Source organism: Hirundo rustica, chromosome 14 (assembly GCF_015227805.2).
Source record: "Hirundo rustica isolate bHirRus1 chromosome 14, bHirRus1.pri.v3, whole genome shotgun sequence".
In the NCBI taxonomy this organism is placed as follows: Eukaryota; Metazoa; Chordata; class Aves; order Passeriformes; family Hirundinidae; genus Hirundo; species Hirundo rustica.
The window spans coordinates 6,904,185-6,920,815 of record NC_053463.1 but is presented as its reverse complement, the minus strand read 5'-3'; the positions used below and the strand labels follow the sequence as shown (position 1 = coordinate 6,920,815).

General features: G+C 43.8%; 1 protein-coding gene across 4 annotated transcripts in view; it reads right to left on the bottom strand.

Moving 5' to 3' along the window:
- Positions 1–2,922: 2,922 nt before the first annotated feature.
- RNF130 (ring finger protein 130) overlaps positions 2,923–16,631 on the bottom strand; it is a 51,837-nt gene continuing 38,128 nt past the window's right edge. For 2 of the 4 annotated variants that reach the window (XM_040078186.2, XM_040078185.2), the window contains one exon: positions 2,923–6,561. In XM_040078186.2, the coding sequence (XP_039934120.1) occupies positions 6,452–6,561 (110 nt within the window). In that variant the 3' untranslated portion in view covers positions 2,923–6,451. Of the gene's footprint in view, positions 6,562–12,621; positions 12,817–15,635; positions 15,730–16,631 lie in introns of those variants that run through there. The other 2 variants (XM_040078184.2, XM_040078187.2) reach the window with 2 other exon arrangements.

The following is a 16,631-nucleotide window of genomic DNA, read 5'->3' as shown; positions in this document are numbered from 1 at the left end:
CCCTCTCTGCTGAGATAAAATGATCCCATTTTGGTGGATTCAGTGTGCATAGTTAGCCATGGCCTTGAGCAGGTGATCCTGGACAGGCACAGTCATACAGAGAAGCTTTTAGAATTTAACATCTACTTGCAAATTGCAGCAGGGCCGATGGCACAAGCAGAAGAGTGACGCTACCACTCATTTTGCTGCGAAAGGTCAGGTCATTCCCCTTTATAGGAGTGGTGTGACAGACCTTACCAGTGCTGGGAGTTAAGCCTAGACACAGAGGGTGGGGAAAGTCTGCTTGCTGATGTGGTGGCATTGGGGAAGGCCTCTCGTTCATGTAGCACCTTCCAGCACAAGCAGAAAGTGACAGGCTGGGGCACTGCCTTGCTGGGACCTCATGAACCTGCACCAGGAGCTTTGCTTTGACAGACCCAAAGACTCTATTAAACATTCCTGGCTTAACAGCAGCAAAGAACAAGTTTACTTTCACACTCAGACTTTCCTGTGCTGAAGCCTAGGAGGGTTGCTGAGCTGTTCTCTGTATGATCCTCCCAGTGCAGCCCAGGTCTACGGGGAGGCTGCAGGCAGCTACAGCTCTTACTGCTGGAGACAGTGTGAGGATGTTACAGACACAGGCACGGGGGATCCACAGCAAATCTGATGATCCATGCCTTAACATAGCCCAGCAGAGCTGCTCTGCTGGGAATTAATGGCTCTTGTACCCCCCGGGGGTTTAGGCAGCTGAAGATCGAGTCAGAGCCAAGCAAAGTTGAGCCCTGGAGTATGTGAGAAGCAGAAGAAAAAAAAAAAAAAAAAAAAAAAAAAAAAAGAAAATGGCACATAAATGCACACAGCTAAGGCTGAGCTCAGGGAAAAGAATAAAAGCTCCTGGCCCCTGAGGGCTTTTGGATACAAGTGGAGAAAGGAATAGCCTAGCAGGAGTGAGGGAGCCTTCACATACATACCCATCTGATTTCTGGGCTGCAAACCCCCAGTCCCAGCTGTATGACACTAGCTGATGTTACACCTCAGCCTTGCGTTGAAATCACTCAAAGTAGCTTCAGCTTTCAATAAAACACTATGTAGTTCTTACTTAGTAGGAATATTAATACTTAATTATTAACTCCTTAGGAAAGGGACTATTTTTGGGCAACACTTCATACCGCAGGGCCCCCAAGCCCAGAGACCCTGGACTTTATTGCAGTAAGAAAGAAAAAAAATATTCAGATGTTACTGCACAACCTACACATCCACTTCTGTTCATGTGAGCATCTCCATGAGGCTAACGGGCAGAAGAGCGAAAGGATGCTCCATTCAGGGATCCAGAGAACGAGCATCCCACAACAGCCCAGATCCCACACACCCTGCTTTGGCTGAGCACAGCCCAGCAGAACCTCTGTGTTCCCACAGAGCGTGACTCTGGTTTGGAGCGATGCATCCCCTTGGAGGGGCTGGCATGGTGATGGCACACTGAGGGGATGGCACAGTGATGAAGATGCTGGAGAGCAGCTGGACAGCAGTGCCCGCACAACAGGGACCTTCACCCAGCTCTCCAGAGGAGGAGGAAGCCCGTAGTAACTAACAGAGTGGAAAGGTAGAGATTAATTGGGAGAATTAAGAGTGTCTGGGAATGTTGTAGGCTTTTAAAAAGACTAGGTTAATGAAAGGATCAATCAAGCGACAGGTAACAAGGTGTCAATTAGTGGTTCTTTGCAAAGGCTCTGTGAGCAGATTTCATCCCCTCAAAGCACTTTGCAAGCACCAGGTAAACCTGACATGCCCTTGAGAATTTGAGGTTTTTGGTCAACACCTCAGGACATCACTGGCTGGGGGTTAGAGAGCATCACGGCCCTGGGTCAGGAGGAAAATCCCACCTGGAGCCCTTCTCTTGTCACTGCATCCCACAAGGAAGGGATAGGGAGTACAGCTTTTTCTTGTAATTATTTCAAAGACAAGGGAAGAAAAGCAGAAATGAGCACCAGTACTCATTGAAGTACTGCCTGCCTCTCCCCTGATTTCCCCCCAGTCTGTTTAGTTGGAACATCTTTCCCTCTCTCACTCCCTCCCCTGCTCACCAGTTTCCACCAAGTGTGCCAGAGCTGAGGCTGCCCTGCGGTGCAGCAAGTCTAGCAGGGAAAGGAAAAAGTGAAGATATCTTTAAATATAACAACACATATGCAAGCTGTCATGGCACATCACATGCTCTTCTGCAATGCTCAGGCTGGAAAATTAGGTCAAGTATGGCTGGGTAACACAGGGTGAAAAAGGAGCAAAAGCTTTACTTGGGAATTTGAAGGTGTTTGCTGAGTTCCCTGCCCTGAGCTCTCCTGTCCTTCTCTCCCCTGCTGCAGGGCTGGCAGCAGCTCCATGGCTCTTGCCTTTGCCCCACTGTGTCTCAGCTCCTCAGCTGCTGTGCTATTTTCTACACTGTAAAAAACAAATGACTACTAGCTAAGCAAAATAACAAATATTTCTAATACTTAAGTCAACTCACCAGTAATCAGGCTGCAGAGCTGCCTAAACTTCAGCTCAACCCTGGTGCCTTCATCCTTCAGCTCATGACCTGACTGTGGCACTACCTCAAACCTAAATTGGACTGAACAAGTCCTGGAGCCTCAGTGTGACCCATGTTTCCTGCAGAATTCCCTCTGCCTTCCAGGAGCTGGTAAAAAGCTCTTGGCTCTCCCAAGCCTTTGCACTATTTTACATGAATGTGTTTAAAGAAAACAGATGTGTAAAAGTCTCATAACATAGTCCTAGACATGTTTATTAAACTGTTTTTGGTCTTTCTTTGGCTAATGTAGGATATCTGGCTATTCCTATAGCACCCTCAGGTACCAGGGCAAGCATCCTAGAGCAAAGGGACAATGCAGATTCCAACACATGAGCTCATTGGAGGGAGCAACTGTGAGGGTCATTAGGTAAATTTTAACATGCTTCAAATTCAATATTTAATGTTGTGTATTATAAGTAAAAAGCACACTTACAGTCTGGTTTCTTACTGGCAATTATCCTCTAAGAACACAAGCAAACCTCGATTTTACAAATGTCTTATGGGAACATGCAAAACTTTCATAGAAGAGGAAGCTTAGAAAGGGAAGGCAAAGTGTTGAGGTTTGACTAGCTTAAGAAAACACTTGGAGATAAAAGGTTTTTTTTATATGTAGAAGTCAAAACCTGAATGTTTTCCTGTTAAAAAAAAGCAATTATTTTTTAACTTTGAAAATGATTTTCCAAGTTACTGGCACTTACAGTGCTTGGTAGGTTGCTGTATATTTTACTTCTGTGAAATGACTCAACCACACACAGCACCACTGCAGCAGAACAAGAACAACAATGCTCATTAAGCTTTTTTTATATACTGATTAATATTAAAAGGAAAACCTCAAACTTACCAGCACAGCCCAGAAAAAAATCACCCATGTTGCTGTGGTGCCTCTTCCCTGTCCTAAATATGACTAACTGGGGAAGGCCTGCTCCAGCACGTAGGGACTGATTGCTTGAACAAGCTTTTCATTTTTTCAGTGTTGCAAGACTTCCCAAATCCAGGATGTCAATCACAAATACCAGCTCCCCTATCCAAGATGCTACAGCACAAATCCATTTTTACATCACTGTGCCAGACCCTGTCTTCACTGAGGCAAGCCTGCCCTCCCCTTGCTTAAAACCAGGATGTTTGGTTAGAAATAAGATTTAGCAAAATACAAATTACATTGTTTATTATTTTGTCTTTGGGGGCTTTGTGCTTTCTAGTTTTCAATTTCCATGCCTCTTCTAGCTTTTCTGTATATTCTGGCACACAGCCTGTGCAAACGGGCTCATTTGGAGCTGAGAAATCATCAGCTTTGGTTTTGTGCTGAAACTGTGCCCCAGTGACATTCCTGGTGGCCTTAGGGGACATCCCTGTGTCAGGGATGGGGCAGCTCCTACGAGAAGGATTGGCTTGGAGCACCCCACTCAGTGCTACAAGAGCCTGTCCTACCCAAAACCCCACCAGAGCAGCTCTGTGCCAGCTGGAGACACCAAGGCATGTTTACATTCAACCAGGAACACCCAAGTATCTGGGTTTATTATAACCTGACTGCCTTCATGGATAAAAACAAGCCCCATAACCTCCTTGACAGTCGGTGATTTTCCTTTGGGGCATTTGCGTTCCCAAGGTGCCGCTCCCACGTGTCCCTGCTGATCTTGCAGATGTAATTACGAAAACAGAGGCTGCTCAACCGGCGCTCCTGCCACCCCCGAGTCCCATACGGGTTCAGCTCAGCCAGGCTGGGATGGGGAGCTGTGCCCAGGCTGGGGTTCAGCTCAGCCAGGCTGGGATGGGGAGCTGTGCCCGGGCTGGGGTTCAGCTCAGCCAGGCTGGGATGGGGAGCTGTGCCCAGGCTGGGGTTCAGCTCAGCCAGGCTGGGATGAGGAGCTGTGCCCAGGCTGGGGTTCAGCTCAGCCAGGCTGGGATGGGGAGCTGTGCCCAGGCTGGGGTTCAGCTCAGCCAGGCTGGGATGGGGAGCTGTGCCCGGGCTCGCTGGCAGTGCCCGGAGCTGTCGCTGCCTGCCCCGCACACCCGCCAGCAGAGGAGGGATGCTGACCACGACCCGCTGCTGCCTCAGCCCCTGTGGCACTTCCTGTGACCTTCACTTCTGCTTTGTAGGAGAAAGTGGGCGTCAAAATCGTGCTCTTAGAAACGTTTGGGGCTTCAGCGCATTTCCAGAGCGAGCTGAATGGCAATAAAAGTGCATTTGGTAAATATCAATGTGGGTATTATGAGAAAAACCTCCCTACACTTCACGCCACCCACTCTTGAATTATCAGATTAAATAAAGCTGACGCACAGCAACAAAAGTCAAAGCATGCTCGGCAAAGAGGCTCATTTCCTCATCTTACAGAGCTGGGTTTTTCTTTTTCTCTTGAACATCCATGTTAAAGACACAGCTGAACCACACTTCAGAAAAGGATATATGTTAAGCAGATTGCTATACAATTAAAAACATTATAAAGGAGGGGAAATTCCCCTGCTTGTAGCAAAAGCAGGTGAAATTAAAGCATGGCAGGATAAGTCTTACCTTTCTTTTTGGCTTAACTGATTTCTCAAGATTCCTCTACAGAGGGTGAAACTTGTGTTTCACATTACAAGGACACAAATGAGTTTCTACACCTACAGTAACTTAGACTGCAATGGAGAAAAATCCAAACATTCATTAACAGCTATGCATTGTCCGGTAGGAAACGGTGGAGCAAAAGGGCTCGCTCCTCCACGTTGGCTCATCTGAGGAACACCATGAATGACTTTGCTCCAGAGGTTCCTCTCTCGCTCTCCATTTCTGCATTGTTCTCTCAGAAGCTTGCAAACAGTATCCATTTCCCCACCGCTTTTGTCACATGCTGGTAAAAATTGATTTTTCCTGCAGCGTGTCAAAGCAATAGCTGCTTTCCTTTCTTCTCCTGCTTTCTGCATTCCCCTTATTGATGTCAGTGGGAAAGAAGGGCACAGCTCAGAGAACGTATTTGTTAAATAACTGTTGCAGATCTCAACAGGAGAGTGGGATAAGAAGCTTACCTCTTTTCTTCTCTGTGTAATGCCAACATGCTGGCTTTTAAAAAACCTCAGTGAAAAATTTGGTGGATTTTTTACCCCCCACCCCCCAAAAGAAAAGTTACGTGAGAAAGAAAGCTAATTTTATTCCTGCATATTTCAAAAAGTCTAATGGTTGTTAGGTAGATCAAGTGCTGGTTCTGTGCATGTCCTCTCTACAGAAAGAGACTCACTTGACTTCAGCACACAAAAGGACCAAAAGTATATTCTGTGTATACCATTGTTCTCCTGCTTCAATCGAATTGGAGAAAAAAAATCCAAGCATCAAGTTTCTTGAAATCTTTCTGCAAATGCAGGTCCTCTCTGCAGCTTGAATGTCAGACTGGCTTGCCACCGGCTGGGGTTAAGTGGGTTGTAGGAAACTCAATGCACTTATGAAGGTCCCTCTCAGAAGGGGCTATTTCACAGTAAGGTTATGGATTGACCGAGATATACGAGTGCTTTTACCAGTCACTGGCCATCTCCTCTACAACCAGTTCCCTTTCTGACATTGCCCAACCATCTGGACAGCTAAAAAAATCGGAAACAGCAGACGCCTGTGCAAGAGACGCATTTGCAGTTCATCACAAACTCTCAGGGCCACCGTAAAACCTCTCCTGCATCGCCGCGGCTGGGCCGACACAGCTCCCCGTGCTGTTACTCAGCAATTTCCATCAGACAACCTTGCTTGCGCACAGCTCTTTGTCAGCTCAAAGATGCCACCCTCAGAATCCACCACAGCTGGTCTTCGTCTGTGCAAACGAGAAGGTGGGTTCGTGTTCTGGAAAAAGCAGCTCTTCTTCAGACAAAGGAGATCCATGGAAAGAGTACACAACAATAGGAATGAGAAATGAAAAAAACAGAAAAAGGGCCAGGAAGGAGCATGGATTCCTTTCAGGTTTTGTTCTCGTCGTACATGTCCAAGGCAGGCTCGATGCTTGAGAACTCGCTCTCGTAGACCAGGCTTCGAGGGGACAGAGAGTTACGATGGAAGAAGTGACTGCCTGCAAGAGGTAGAACAAAACCACATTAGCAACACACAGGAACAATGAAAGAACTGAGTAAAGCATCCTCATACCTGTGTGCTGGATGCAAACACAGTACATATGGACAAAACAGCCACCCTTCAACACAAACCAGTAACAACCATACGAAACATTCCACCTCTGTTCGTGCACTCCCCTGCCAGTTTAAAGCAACTGCTTTCCATATTCATGAACAGTCACACCTCAAATGGCTCTTTCAGATAAAAGAGGTCAAGTCTGAGCAAGGCTGGGGCAGGCTGGAGTTTCACACTGTCTGCAAACAGTTGCTGGCTGTTGATTTACAGCCTTGTAAAGCAGAGGCGTGCTTCCCGAAATCCTTGGTCAGCACCAAAGCGCTGTGTCCTGCACCAGCACAGAGCGCTTCAGCTTGGTCTCAAAAGGAACAAGCAGGTAGAGCGAGGGGTTCCCCAACACTGCTGGAACCCTGACCTCCTCCAGAGCTCAGCAAACTCCATCCACATGAGTCACCTTCTAGAAACAGCCACCTATGGATTTCCTTAAACAAAACCAAGGAGGCTCTTTTCCAACACTGGCAATACCCAAAACAAGCACCACGTGGCTGTTGATAAACTGGGGAGTCGAAGTCCATTTTTTTCCCTCGGTGGCCTGGCATTCCCGTGGCTCTCTGAATCCACAGATGTGCTTTTGCAAGGATCCCAGCCCTCCTGCTGTACAAATGATTCTCTCTGAAAGCATCTATCATCAGATCAGGCCCTTGGCCAAAACACTTAATTACCTGGTTTCTTGATCCCAGGGGGATTAGCTGGGAGCAAGGCTGCTTAGATTAAAATACTCCAGGCAGCTACATGAGCCAAACTGGAAGCAACTGAAAAGCTTCCAAGTTCATCAAAAAGGCATTCAACAAACTAAGGTGCCTCCAGTTTCAGGCATCAGTGAAGCAAGATGCTCAGGGAATTGTAGTTTTAGCCCTGGCAGATTTTAGCTGCTTAAATCCCCATTTCTTTTCCAAATTTTGAGCGCAGCCTACCCCATTCTGAAATGAAGACCTTATAGAAGATGTGAGAAAAGAATTCAGCTGCTACTGTCCAAAACCCTTTTTCTCCTTTCCTGCTCACCCAAAAAACACACACTTTGTGTGCCCAGGTTAAATCCTTGCTAATGAGTGCCCAGAGGGAAAAGAGAGCCAGAGAATGGAACTGCTGCTCTTTCACAAGCAAAAGTCAGTGCACACACTCACTCCACCATCTGCAGTGAGAATGGGAAGTTGTCATAAGCAAATTAGTTTTTGATCTTGTAGTTAACTGAAACAAAAGTGAAAATTGTGGTTACATTGCACAGGAGTGGATTGTTGACTCTGCCAGGAGCATGTATCCAGGTGCTTGGAACTAGCGGGCCATCTTGGAATATACTTCCAGAAGCAGTTGGTGGGGAGTGACAAACACTCATTTTCTGGATCTGAACCATCCCCCAAATTTACAGGTTTCTAAAACTGGGCAATGCTTAAAATAAAAGCAAACAAACAAACAAACAAATAAATAAAGGTTGACTGTTTAAGGAAACAAAGCTGGAACTGTGACTTCCAGATTATCATGGTCTGTCTCCAACAACTGGACTCGATGACCTTAGAGGTTTTTTCCAACATTACTGATTCTATGATTCAAGCAAAAAAACCCCCAAGCCCTCAACCTGCTTTGAAATCACACCAGATAAAACTGATTTCAAGGCTGTGTTATGGGTCAGGTTCATTTACTTTTTGATGAGCGAGTCTCATTTTGCAGTTGAAATAAGCCGTGAATGTTGGATATTCCATCTCTCCCTCCTCCACCTGCTGCAGTACTACACACAACCAATGCTCTAACAACCAAAGGGATTCTAAAAGCTTGGTGCTGCTTTTGCTTTTATTACACAGAAATCAAACATGGGAGTAGGAAGCAGACAGCCCAGGCTGTCATTTCCTCTGTGTGCACCCAGACTTTGACTCTAGCACGTTGGAGGGAGAGATTTAATCAACAGGCAGACAGGTCATCTGACAACCAGTATTTTATATTAATCTGGAAATAGGCAGTGTATATCCAACACCTCTAAAATTCTTTACTGTAATGTTTTTGTCCTTCTTGGCAAAGGAAATTTAAGCCACCCACTTCCAGGGAGGCTGCATGTTTCCGTACAGATAGACATCTCTTGGCTTCCATACCACTTTTGAGACACATCGTTCATTCTTTCCATAAGTGTCTCCTCTCCCATCCAGTGCAGCCAGCCCAGAGCTGAGAATTCAGCTGCTGCTCAGTGTTTTCCACCACTCAATCTTCAGGTGCTCCATTAACCAGGTCAGGAGCACTGCCCACAGCTTATGGCTGGAGCAGTAGGGCACAGTGACCCAGCCACGCTCCTCTTAATGCAGAAAATTGCTACTGTTTGTACAAAAATGTGGCGGCAGTCCAGCTGATAAATTTACCGAATAAATGTATTTTAAGGACAAGTACAAACATCCGCAGTTCCAAATTCAGCTTATGAATCTGTTCTTCCTATTTTCCACTTACCAAGGAAGATCAAGATTTATCCCTGTTTGGTACAGAAAACAAATGGGAAGGCTGCATGCAGTTTTAATAGATGAAAATGAATCCTTCAGTGCTCTCTGCCACTATTCTTCATTATATGATTAAAAGAACTTTTCAGATAACTTGCATTGAGTGTGAAAATAAACAAACTACCCTGGAATTGATCTTTATGCCTACCATAGGATGCCACCAAAGTGAGGGCAACACCAAGGCTAAAAACTCAAGAGACACAGCCCTGCAGGTGGCACCAGGATTAAATATCACCTGATGCTCCCTCTCCATCTTAAAGTATCTTAATGCCCTTACTCATTAATCAGGGCCATCTTCTGCCACAAGCTGCAGTCCCTTCCACAGCTCCGCCAATGAAGAGTTCTTACTCTGGAAATCTGATCAGAGCACTCTCTACCTTAATCTGTTTTAGCACCCTCTCAGTTAAGGAAGAACAGAGTGGAAGTCCTTCATAAAGCACCCTTTCCTCAAAGCCAGCGTAGCAGGAAAGCAACTTTAAAGTAACTGCTTTCCATATGCATGAACAGTCACACCTCAGGTGTGACTTTCAGATAAAAGAGGTCAAGTCTGAGCAAGGCTGGGGCAGGCCAGAGTTTCACACTCGGTGCTGGCTCTTGATTTACAGCCTTGTAAAGCAGAGGTGTGCTTCCTCAGAAGATCCAGAAAGAATAGTTACCATTGTGCAGACATGGTGGGATGAATGACAGAACTGAAGTGCTGCAACAGATGGCTGAAAATTCTTCAGAAGGGGACAGGCAAGGAAGGAGACTCATTTGGGGTAGCCCTGTGGTGCTCAGAGCCACTTCCCATGATTTACCAGCAGTCCCAGGTACCTGGGGAGGAGCCAGCTGACTGGAGGTCAGCAAATGTGACACCCAGCTACAAGAAGAGCTAGAAGGGGATTCTGGGCAATTGCAGGCCTGTCACCTTGACCTTGGTGCCAGGGAAGGCCATGGATCATTTTAGTGCCGTCACATGGCACATCCGGAACAAGCAAGGGGTCAGACCCAGCCAGAGTAGGTTCAGGAAAAGCAGGTCCTCTTGACCAGCCTGGTCTTCTGTGACAAGGTGACTCAGTGGATGAAGGAAAGGCTGTGGATGTGTCTGCCTGCACTTCAGTCGAGTTTGACACCGTGTCCCACAGCATTCTCCTGGAATGCCCACGGCTTGGACAGGTGCACCATACACGGGTGAAGAACAGGCTGGATAGCTCAGCCCAGAGAGCGATGGGGAATGGAGTTACATCCACAGGGCTCAGAGCTGGGGCCAGCCCTATTTAATGTCTTCACTGATGATCTGGATGAGGTGACTGAGTGCACCTCAGCTCGCAGCCAGCACCAAGTTGGGTTGATCTTCTGGAGAGCAGGAAGGCTCCATGGACGGATCTAGATAGGCTGGATCAAGGTATTTAAAAGACACAGATATGGCACATGGGGACACAGTTTAGTGGTGGGCTTGGCAGTGGCAGTCCTGGGATAATGGTTGGACTTGATGATCTTAGAGGGATCTTCCAACCTAAGTGGTTCTATGATTCTATGGAAAACTTTGAGGATTTCCTTCTGTCAATCCAGAAAAAAAAAAAAAAAATGTTTCTGGGATGATGTAGAGTCTATCTTTGAATGTATTTATTTCATTAACAGATGAATATGCACTGATTGCTTGACCTCTAAGTAACCTATCAAAATTGTATCATTATTAACACTTTGTAGAGATACTTGTTAGAGGCTCAAAAGAAAAACTAGAAAAGATGATGCTGAGTTATTTAAGTCCTCCATGTAGGGAAATGCACTGAAAAGTCCTGTCAACCCTTTTGTTCTAAATATCACTCAACTTCTCCTTTTGCTGCTGTTCTGAAGAAGAAACATAAACTGGAATTATTATGGTGCTTTTTGCATCTGGGTCACTGCACTGCTCACACACTCCCTGCCCAACAGCATTAAATAGCACTTACGGAATTTTGGTTCAGGAGACATGCACAAACTTACCAGTTTTACAACTGCTGTTGAGAAATGAGTGAAAAAAACACGTATCATAGCTTGTTCCCTAAATCATGCTCTAACCACATTCCTCCATTTTTGGCAACAACACTCAGTTGACACATGCTGTACAAGCACACAACCCTCAAACACAGAATGTTTGAGGTGCTTTTTCTTCTTGTGCGTAAGTCCAATGGGGTTTTCCAGTCTTTCAAAATGCACTTACTGCTCTATTGATTTGTTTCCATATTTCTTTCAGAATTTCACAAGGACACTGAAGAAGAATTCTATTAAATGCACTGAAGCTATCACATTCTTCACTGCCTATTATAAAAGCTGCCTTCTCAGCTGAAGCCTGATGGACAAATAAGAATTAAGAAACTATTTTAATGTAGCATCTGGCTGTGTTCCTAAATTCTAAAAGTGCCTATACATAAAAATAAAATTAAATTAAAGCCTCTAGTTCCCAGTACATAAAAAATTAAATCTTACAGCAAAATTACTCCTCTCTGTTTATTTAATTAAATTAGAAAGCATTCACTTTCTACATCTCGACGCGAGAACAACAAAAACAACCAAACCAAGAATAATTTTTAACTTCTGTCAATTACTTTTCCTCCCCAACTTGTTACTTTCATTTACCCATCTCGTTAAGTCAGGCGTTAGCATTTGGCTGCCTCTCAGGCCTGTGTGTTTTAACTGACTGTTGTGAAATTACTCACACAGGGCTTGCATAACTTGTATGAAACAGCTGGAGTGAGGAGAGCCAGGGGAGATGTTTTCCCTCTGTCTCCTCACCAGTACAGAAGCCCTGGCAAGCAAGGACATGCTTGCACAGAGTTTCTACATTAAAGAGCGTTATCAACCTTCCATGATCTGTATTTGAATGAAAACTAACCCCTGGCACCGATATGAAAGGAGGCTTCACACGCGGCAGCAGGAGAAACGCTGTATTTTCACTTGTTATTAGGGAAGGAAGAAGCGGTTTAGAGCAGCTTCACCTTTTTCAAAAGGAGGGTGGGGTGAAAGTAAAAGAAAAGGTTTATGATTTGTGTTTTGAGACAACAGCACCGCAAATCTCCAGCAATGCCTGGCCTCAAGGCAAAAATCATACTGCAGTGCTCCCAGGGCAACTGGGACTGTCACAGGGAAAGAAACTGAGAAAATGTTCTTATTTCAAATTACTTCTCAGCTGGAGTCAAGGTTAAGTCCATATACCAGAATTGACAGCTTGACCCAGCTTTTTTCCCTAACAAGCTTATATGGAATGATTGCTAACAACACTTTTTAGTCACTTCAGTGGCAGTTGAGTCACTTGAGTGGCATCATAACAAGGGCACTACATGAGATTTCCACTACTTAGCTTGTGGCCCAAATGAATGGAGAATAATGGAGATCTGCAAAGACAAAGTCATTCAATGGAAATAAAGCACCTTGTAAAATTTACAAAATGCTCTCAGACTTGAGTACTAACACAGAAAGCCCAAGAAAAATGAAATTCTCACAGAGTAAGATTTCATAATTAAAGGTTTTTTTTTTTATTTCTTCACTTTTTCTTTAATACAAAGCTTTGGCATCAGCAAATTTTATGAAAAAATAGAATGTACTAAATAATTGCTTGTGCTGCATGATCGATAAATGATGCATAAAAATAGGTGTCTCTCTCCAAGGCAATCGGCCGGAAAGCGTTTCTTCAATAGCATTCTGCTCTGTAGGGCAGAAAAAAAAAGGAACAAAATATTTATGTTAAAGTTAATACTGCCAATACTGAGAAAAAATAATAATAAAAAACTCCTGTAAAAGTAAGTTAGTGAAAAATGTCTAATTATACAAAGCCAGAGAATTAGGAGACATCTGTATTTGTCACATCATTCCTGTATTTGTCACATACAGGACAACCAGAGGTCTAAGCACTTCTAAGCTTTTGAGGACACTCCATCTGCTACTGAAAACTTTCTCTAAGTGGTGCTATCCAACATTTTGGCTTAAACCCACCGTTACACAGTAATTTCTGATTGTTCCCTAGGAAGCAAGGCAAATTGTGCTGCTTCTGTTCCTTTCAAACACTGCCTAAAACTTTTTATACTAGTACTGCAAGGGTGCTTTGAGACCAAGAGAAAGCAGCTGGTTCCTTATTTTATCACTCAGACAATGTTTACTTTTATCACAACTATTTAAAAATGCACTAGTGTGTATTTATACATACACACAAACATACATATACACAGCTAAAAATGTATATACTCACGACTCCAGAACTATTGCTCTAAATAACTACGTTTAAGCTGAGGGAAGGGCATAGCAAGAAAAAGGTACAGGATATGTTTTTAGGTGAGTTTTAAAGTAGAATTTCAAGTCTTTTACTTGCACCAGAATATTACATGGCCTCATTCTTGCTGCTGCTGTTTTTCAGTAAGAAAAGCCCCTCAGATTCCTCTTTAAACCCTACCATAAGAAAGGCACGGCATGTCAGCTTTGCTTTTTACATGGAGAGCAGCATAAAAAGCAAGTATGCTGTTTAATAGAAAAGGCAGTGAGGAAGAGCTGCCATATATCTGGCATGATATTCAGCAGAGGAAATTCTTTGGCACTGGGAAGGTGTCAGTGAAACCATAAATCTTAGCATTAGAGTCTTTTTAAAGTGTCTAAAATGAGTAGTCAAACCCAGCAGCACTTGTGGAGGCTGCTCAGATCCCAAAGGATCCAGATGAAGAGCTGCTGAGGTTAGAGGCTACAGCCAAGAACCTCAGTGACCCAAAGAAGTGATTTTTGAAGCTCTGGTTTCTGGGTTGTGAGTTTTCTTATCTGCCTCCAGTACACACTTGATGTGCTTGGATTTCAATTCCTATCACTCAGAAAAGGAGCTCTCCTTGTATCAGCACACCCTTTGTTTGTACTGAGGGAACATCACTGTGAAAACACTTTGCTGGAGGCCCGAAGTCCCTGCCAATGTGCAGCAGCTTGTCCTTGCAGTAAAAACAGTCCCAGATCCCACTGAGCAACAAGAAGAATGTCAAGGCAGGGCAGAAACGCAGCTGCTATCAGTGCCCACATCTGGATGAGACTTCAGGGCTCCAGCTCCTCCTCCTTCGCAACAAAGTGCAAGTGCCCAGCAATGCAGACATTCCTGTTCTGCAGCTCATCTTGCCCCATTGCTTTCCCAAGCTACTTTTCCAGGCAGACTAAAGATTAACTATGTTCAGCTGCAGCCCTGTCGCCAAGCTGCTGATTGACGGCTGCAAGATTTTGACAAATTGGAAAAAAAAAAAATCAGTAGATGTGGTAGGGCTGTTTGAAATACTAAAAGTTTTCTTCATGAAGCCCTTTTGGAATGAGTGTATGAAAAGAGGAGGAAGATTTGGAAATTAGTGGTAATCAAAAATCCCTGATGACCAATATTATGGACCCTCCTGAAAATCATTAGCTTGAGATTGCCTAAAATTTTACACTAGAGGCTATTAGACATGTTTCCATCTTACTGAGGACACCTTATACTTTCCAAATAGTAATAAAAGAAAAAAAAAAAAAAAAAAAAAATCATCCAAACCCCTTCTCTTGTCTCAAAGAAAAAACAATCCTAAAGGAAATGTTTATAAAGCTGCATTTCCCAGCTGCATTTCTTTGGATCTCACCCCACTTCAGATAGAGAGATCAGCACTTTAATGGAAACTCAGCTGTGTCAAGATGTTCAGAGACAAAGAAATACGTTGACACTTTGCCTTCCCAAATAAAAAATTAAATTAAGATTAAACATATATCCCAAGCCCAGATATTCTGTGCACCTACATGAAAATAACTAGATGTACCTAGTTAATAGATCTGCAGAATAGATTTATACTTGCCCACACACGGAATTATTTAAAAAAAAAAAAAAAAAAAAAAGACTGAAAGTCATCTGCTAGGGTAATTTCTTGTCCAGCCTGCCTGAAGGGAAGCTGAGGGTTTCCATGTAGGTTAAGAAAGCATGGAAGCAAGCAGCCCATCGTTTAAGAAAGGAGAAACAGTGCATTCACTGCTTTCAGCTCTCCCTCACCTACAAGGAAAAAGGTAGATTTCTATTTAAACACCTTTTTTTTTACCCCTTAGCTGAAAGTGTGCCAACTAGGAATACAGGATTTTTTTTTGTTTTAACATGAAATTTGACTGTAAAATTTAGGTGAAAGCTGTCAAAGGTAACTGCTGGTAGTAAGTTTTGGCTCTGACAGGTGAATTTTGAACATAGGAATTTAATGGCAGAAATCTAACGTTCACCTAGAACATTGATCAAAAACTGACCATAAACGTTCTCTGTTTTCCCCTTTTCATGTCTCCACTTAGTAAAGAGATTTCCTCAGACAACCCAGCTAAATATAAATGGTGGGAATTTACATGTTACCCTGAAACAGAGACACTCGCCTTTGAGAAAAGCAGGAAATTAATTTGATTCCTCCAAAACTACGCATTCCCCCTTCTATTGGTATTTATTCCCAATGTTGTCCATGACACACACCCACCAGAAATGCACAGAAACATCTGAGTATTTACTTACTCATTAGCATTCAAGCTAGCTGTGGCTTTGATGATCATGTAGCAGAGTGTAAGGGCACTGAGGAGGCCAAAACTGGCAATAATAAACCATTCTTCTGTTGACAAAGGAAAGGGAGGAAATCACTCGTGGGAGAAAGCGATGCCAATATTTCCCTCAAACACCACTGGCGGAAGGCAAGAGGCTTCTAAGCCATGACTGGCCCCAGGAGGTGAAGCAGAAGGAGGTTAAGCCACAGAGTTATTGACGGGAGAAGGCTAGCAAAGAAGAAGCGGAGAGAGGTGCAGAAAAGAAGCATGGCACAAACAGTATTTCCTGGCTGAGCCCAAGGGTTAGTGATAAAGAAAAGTTACTTAACAATGCAAAGTGAGATGCAGGATCAAGGGAAAATGTAATGCAAACTCTGTCCGCCCCCAGGTCAGAAAGACGACTGTCAGGTTGGGTTAGGTTTGGTGAGATGCAGCTCTTACACATAAACACGCCCAAAGTACTGTCACACTTCAACTGTGTCTTTACCCCCTCCCTCCTGAATTTATGTTATTTAAATCCCAAGAAAAATCAGAAGAGATTGCTCAGCAGTAAAACATTACTAGAGTTTTTGACTTAATAGACAGATATACCCATGGAAAAATAATTTCAATACTAGGGTAGATATACACACATATTAAATAAAAATTAATATAAAGAAGTCTATTAAAGAATGTTCATTATTCAAAATTCTCCCCAGGATCAACCTGGCTTACAGTAACAGTTCAGAATACAAACACTGTTGTTGAATACAGCTTTTGGTTTAACTCTCATGCCTCAAAGAATGCATGTGTCGTCCATAAAATACAAACATTTCAAGAGCCCTTTCTAAAGCTTTACTTTGTAAACATTGTCAGAATGAACTGTTGGTGGTTATTTCTTGTTTTACCCTGGCTTCCCTTCTGTGCACAAGCAGCACTACAGCTGGGAACAGACAGTAAAAAACACCTTCTGAAAAGGCAATTAGTAAAA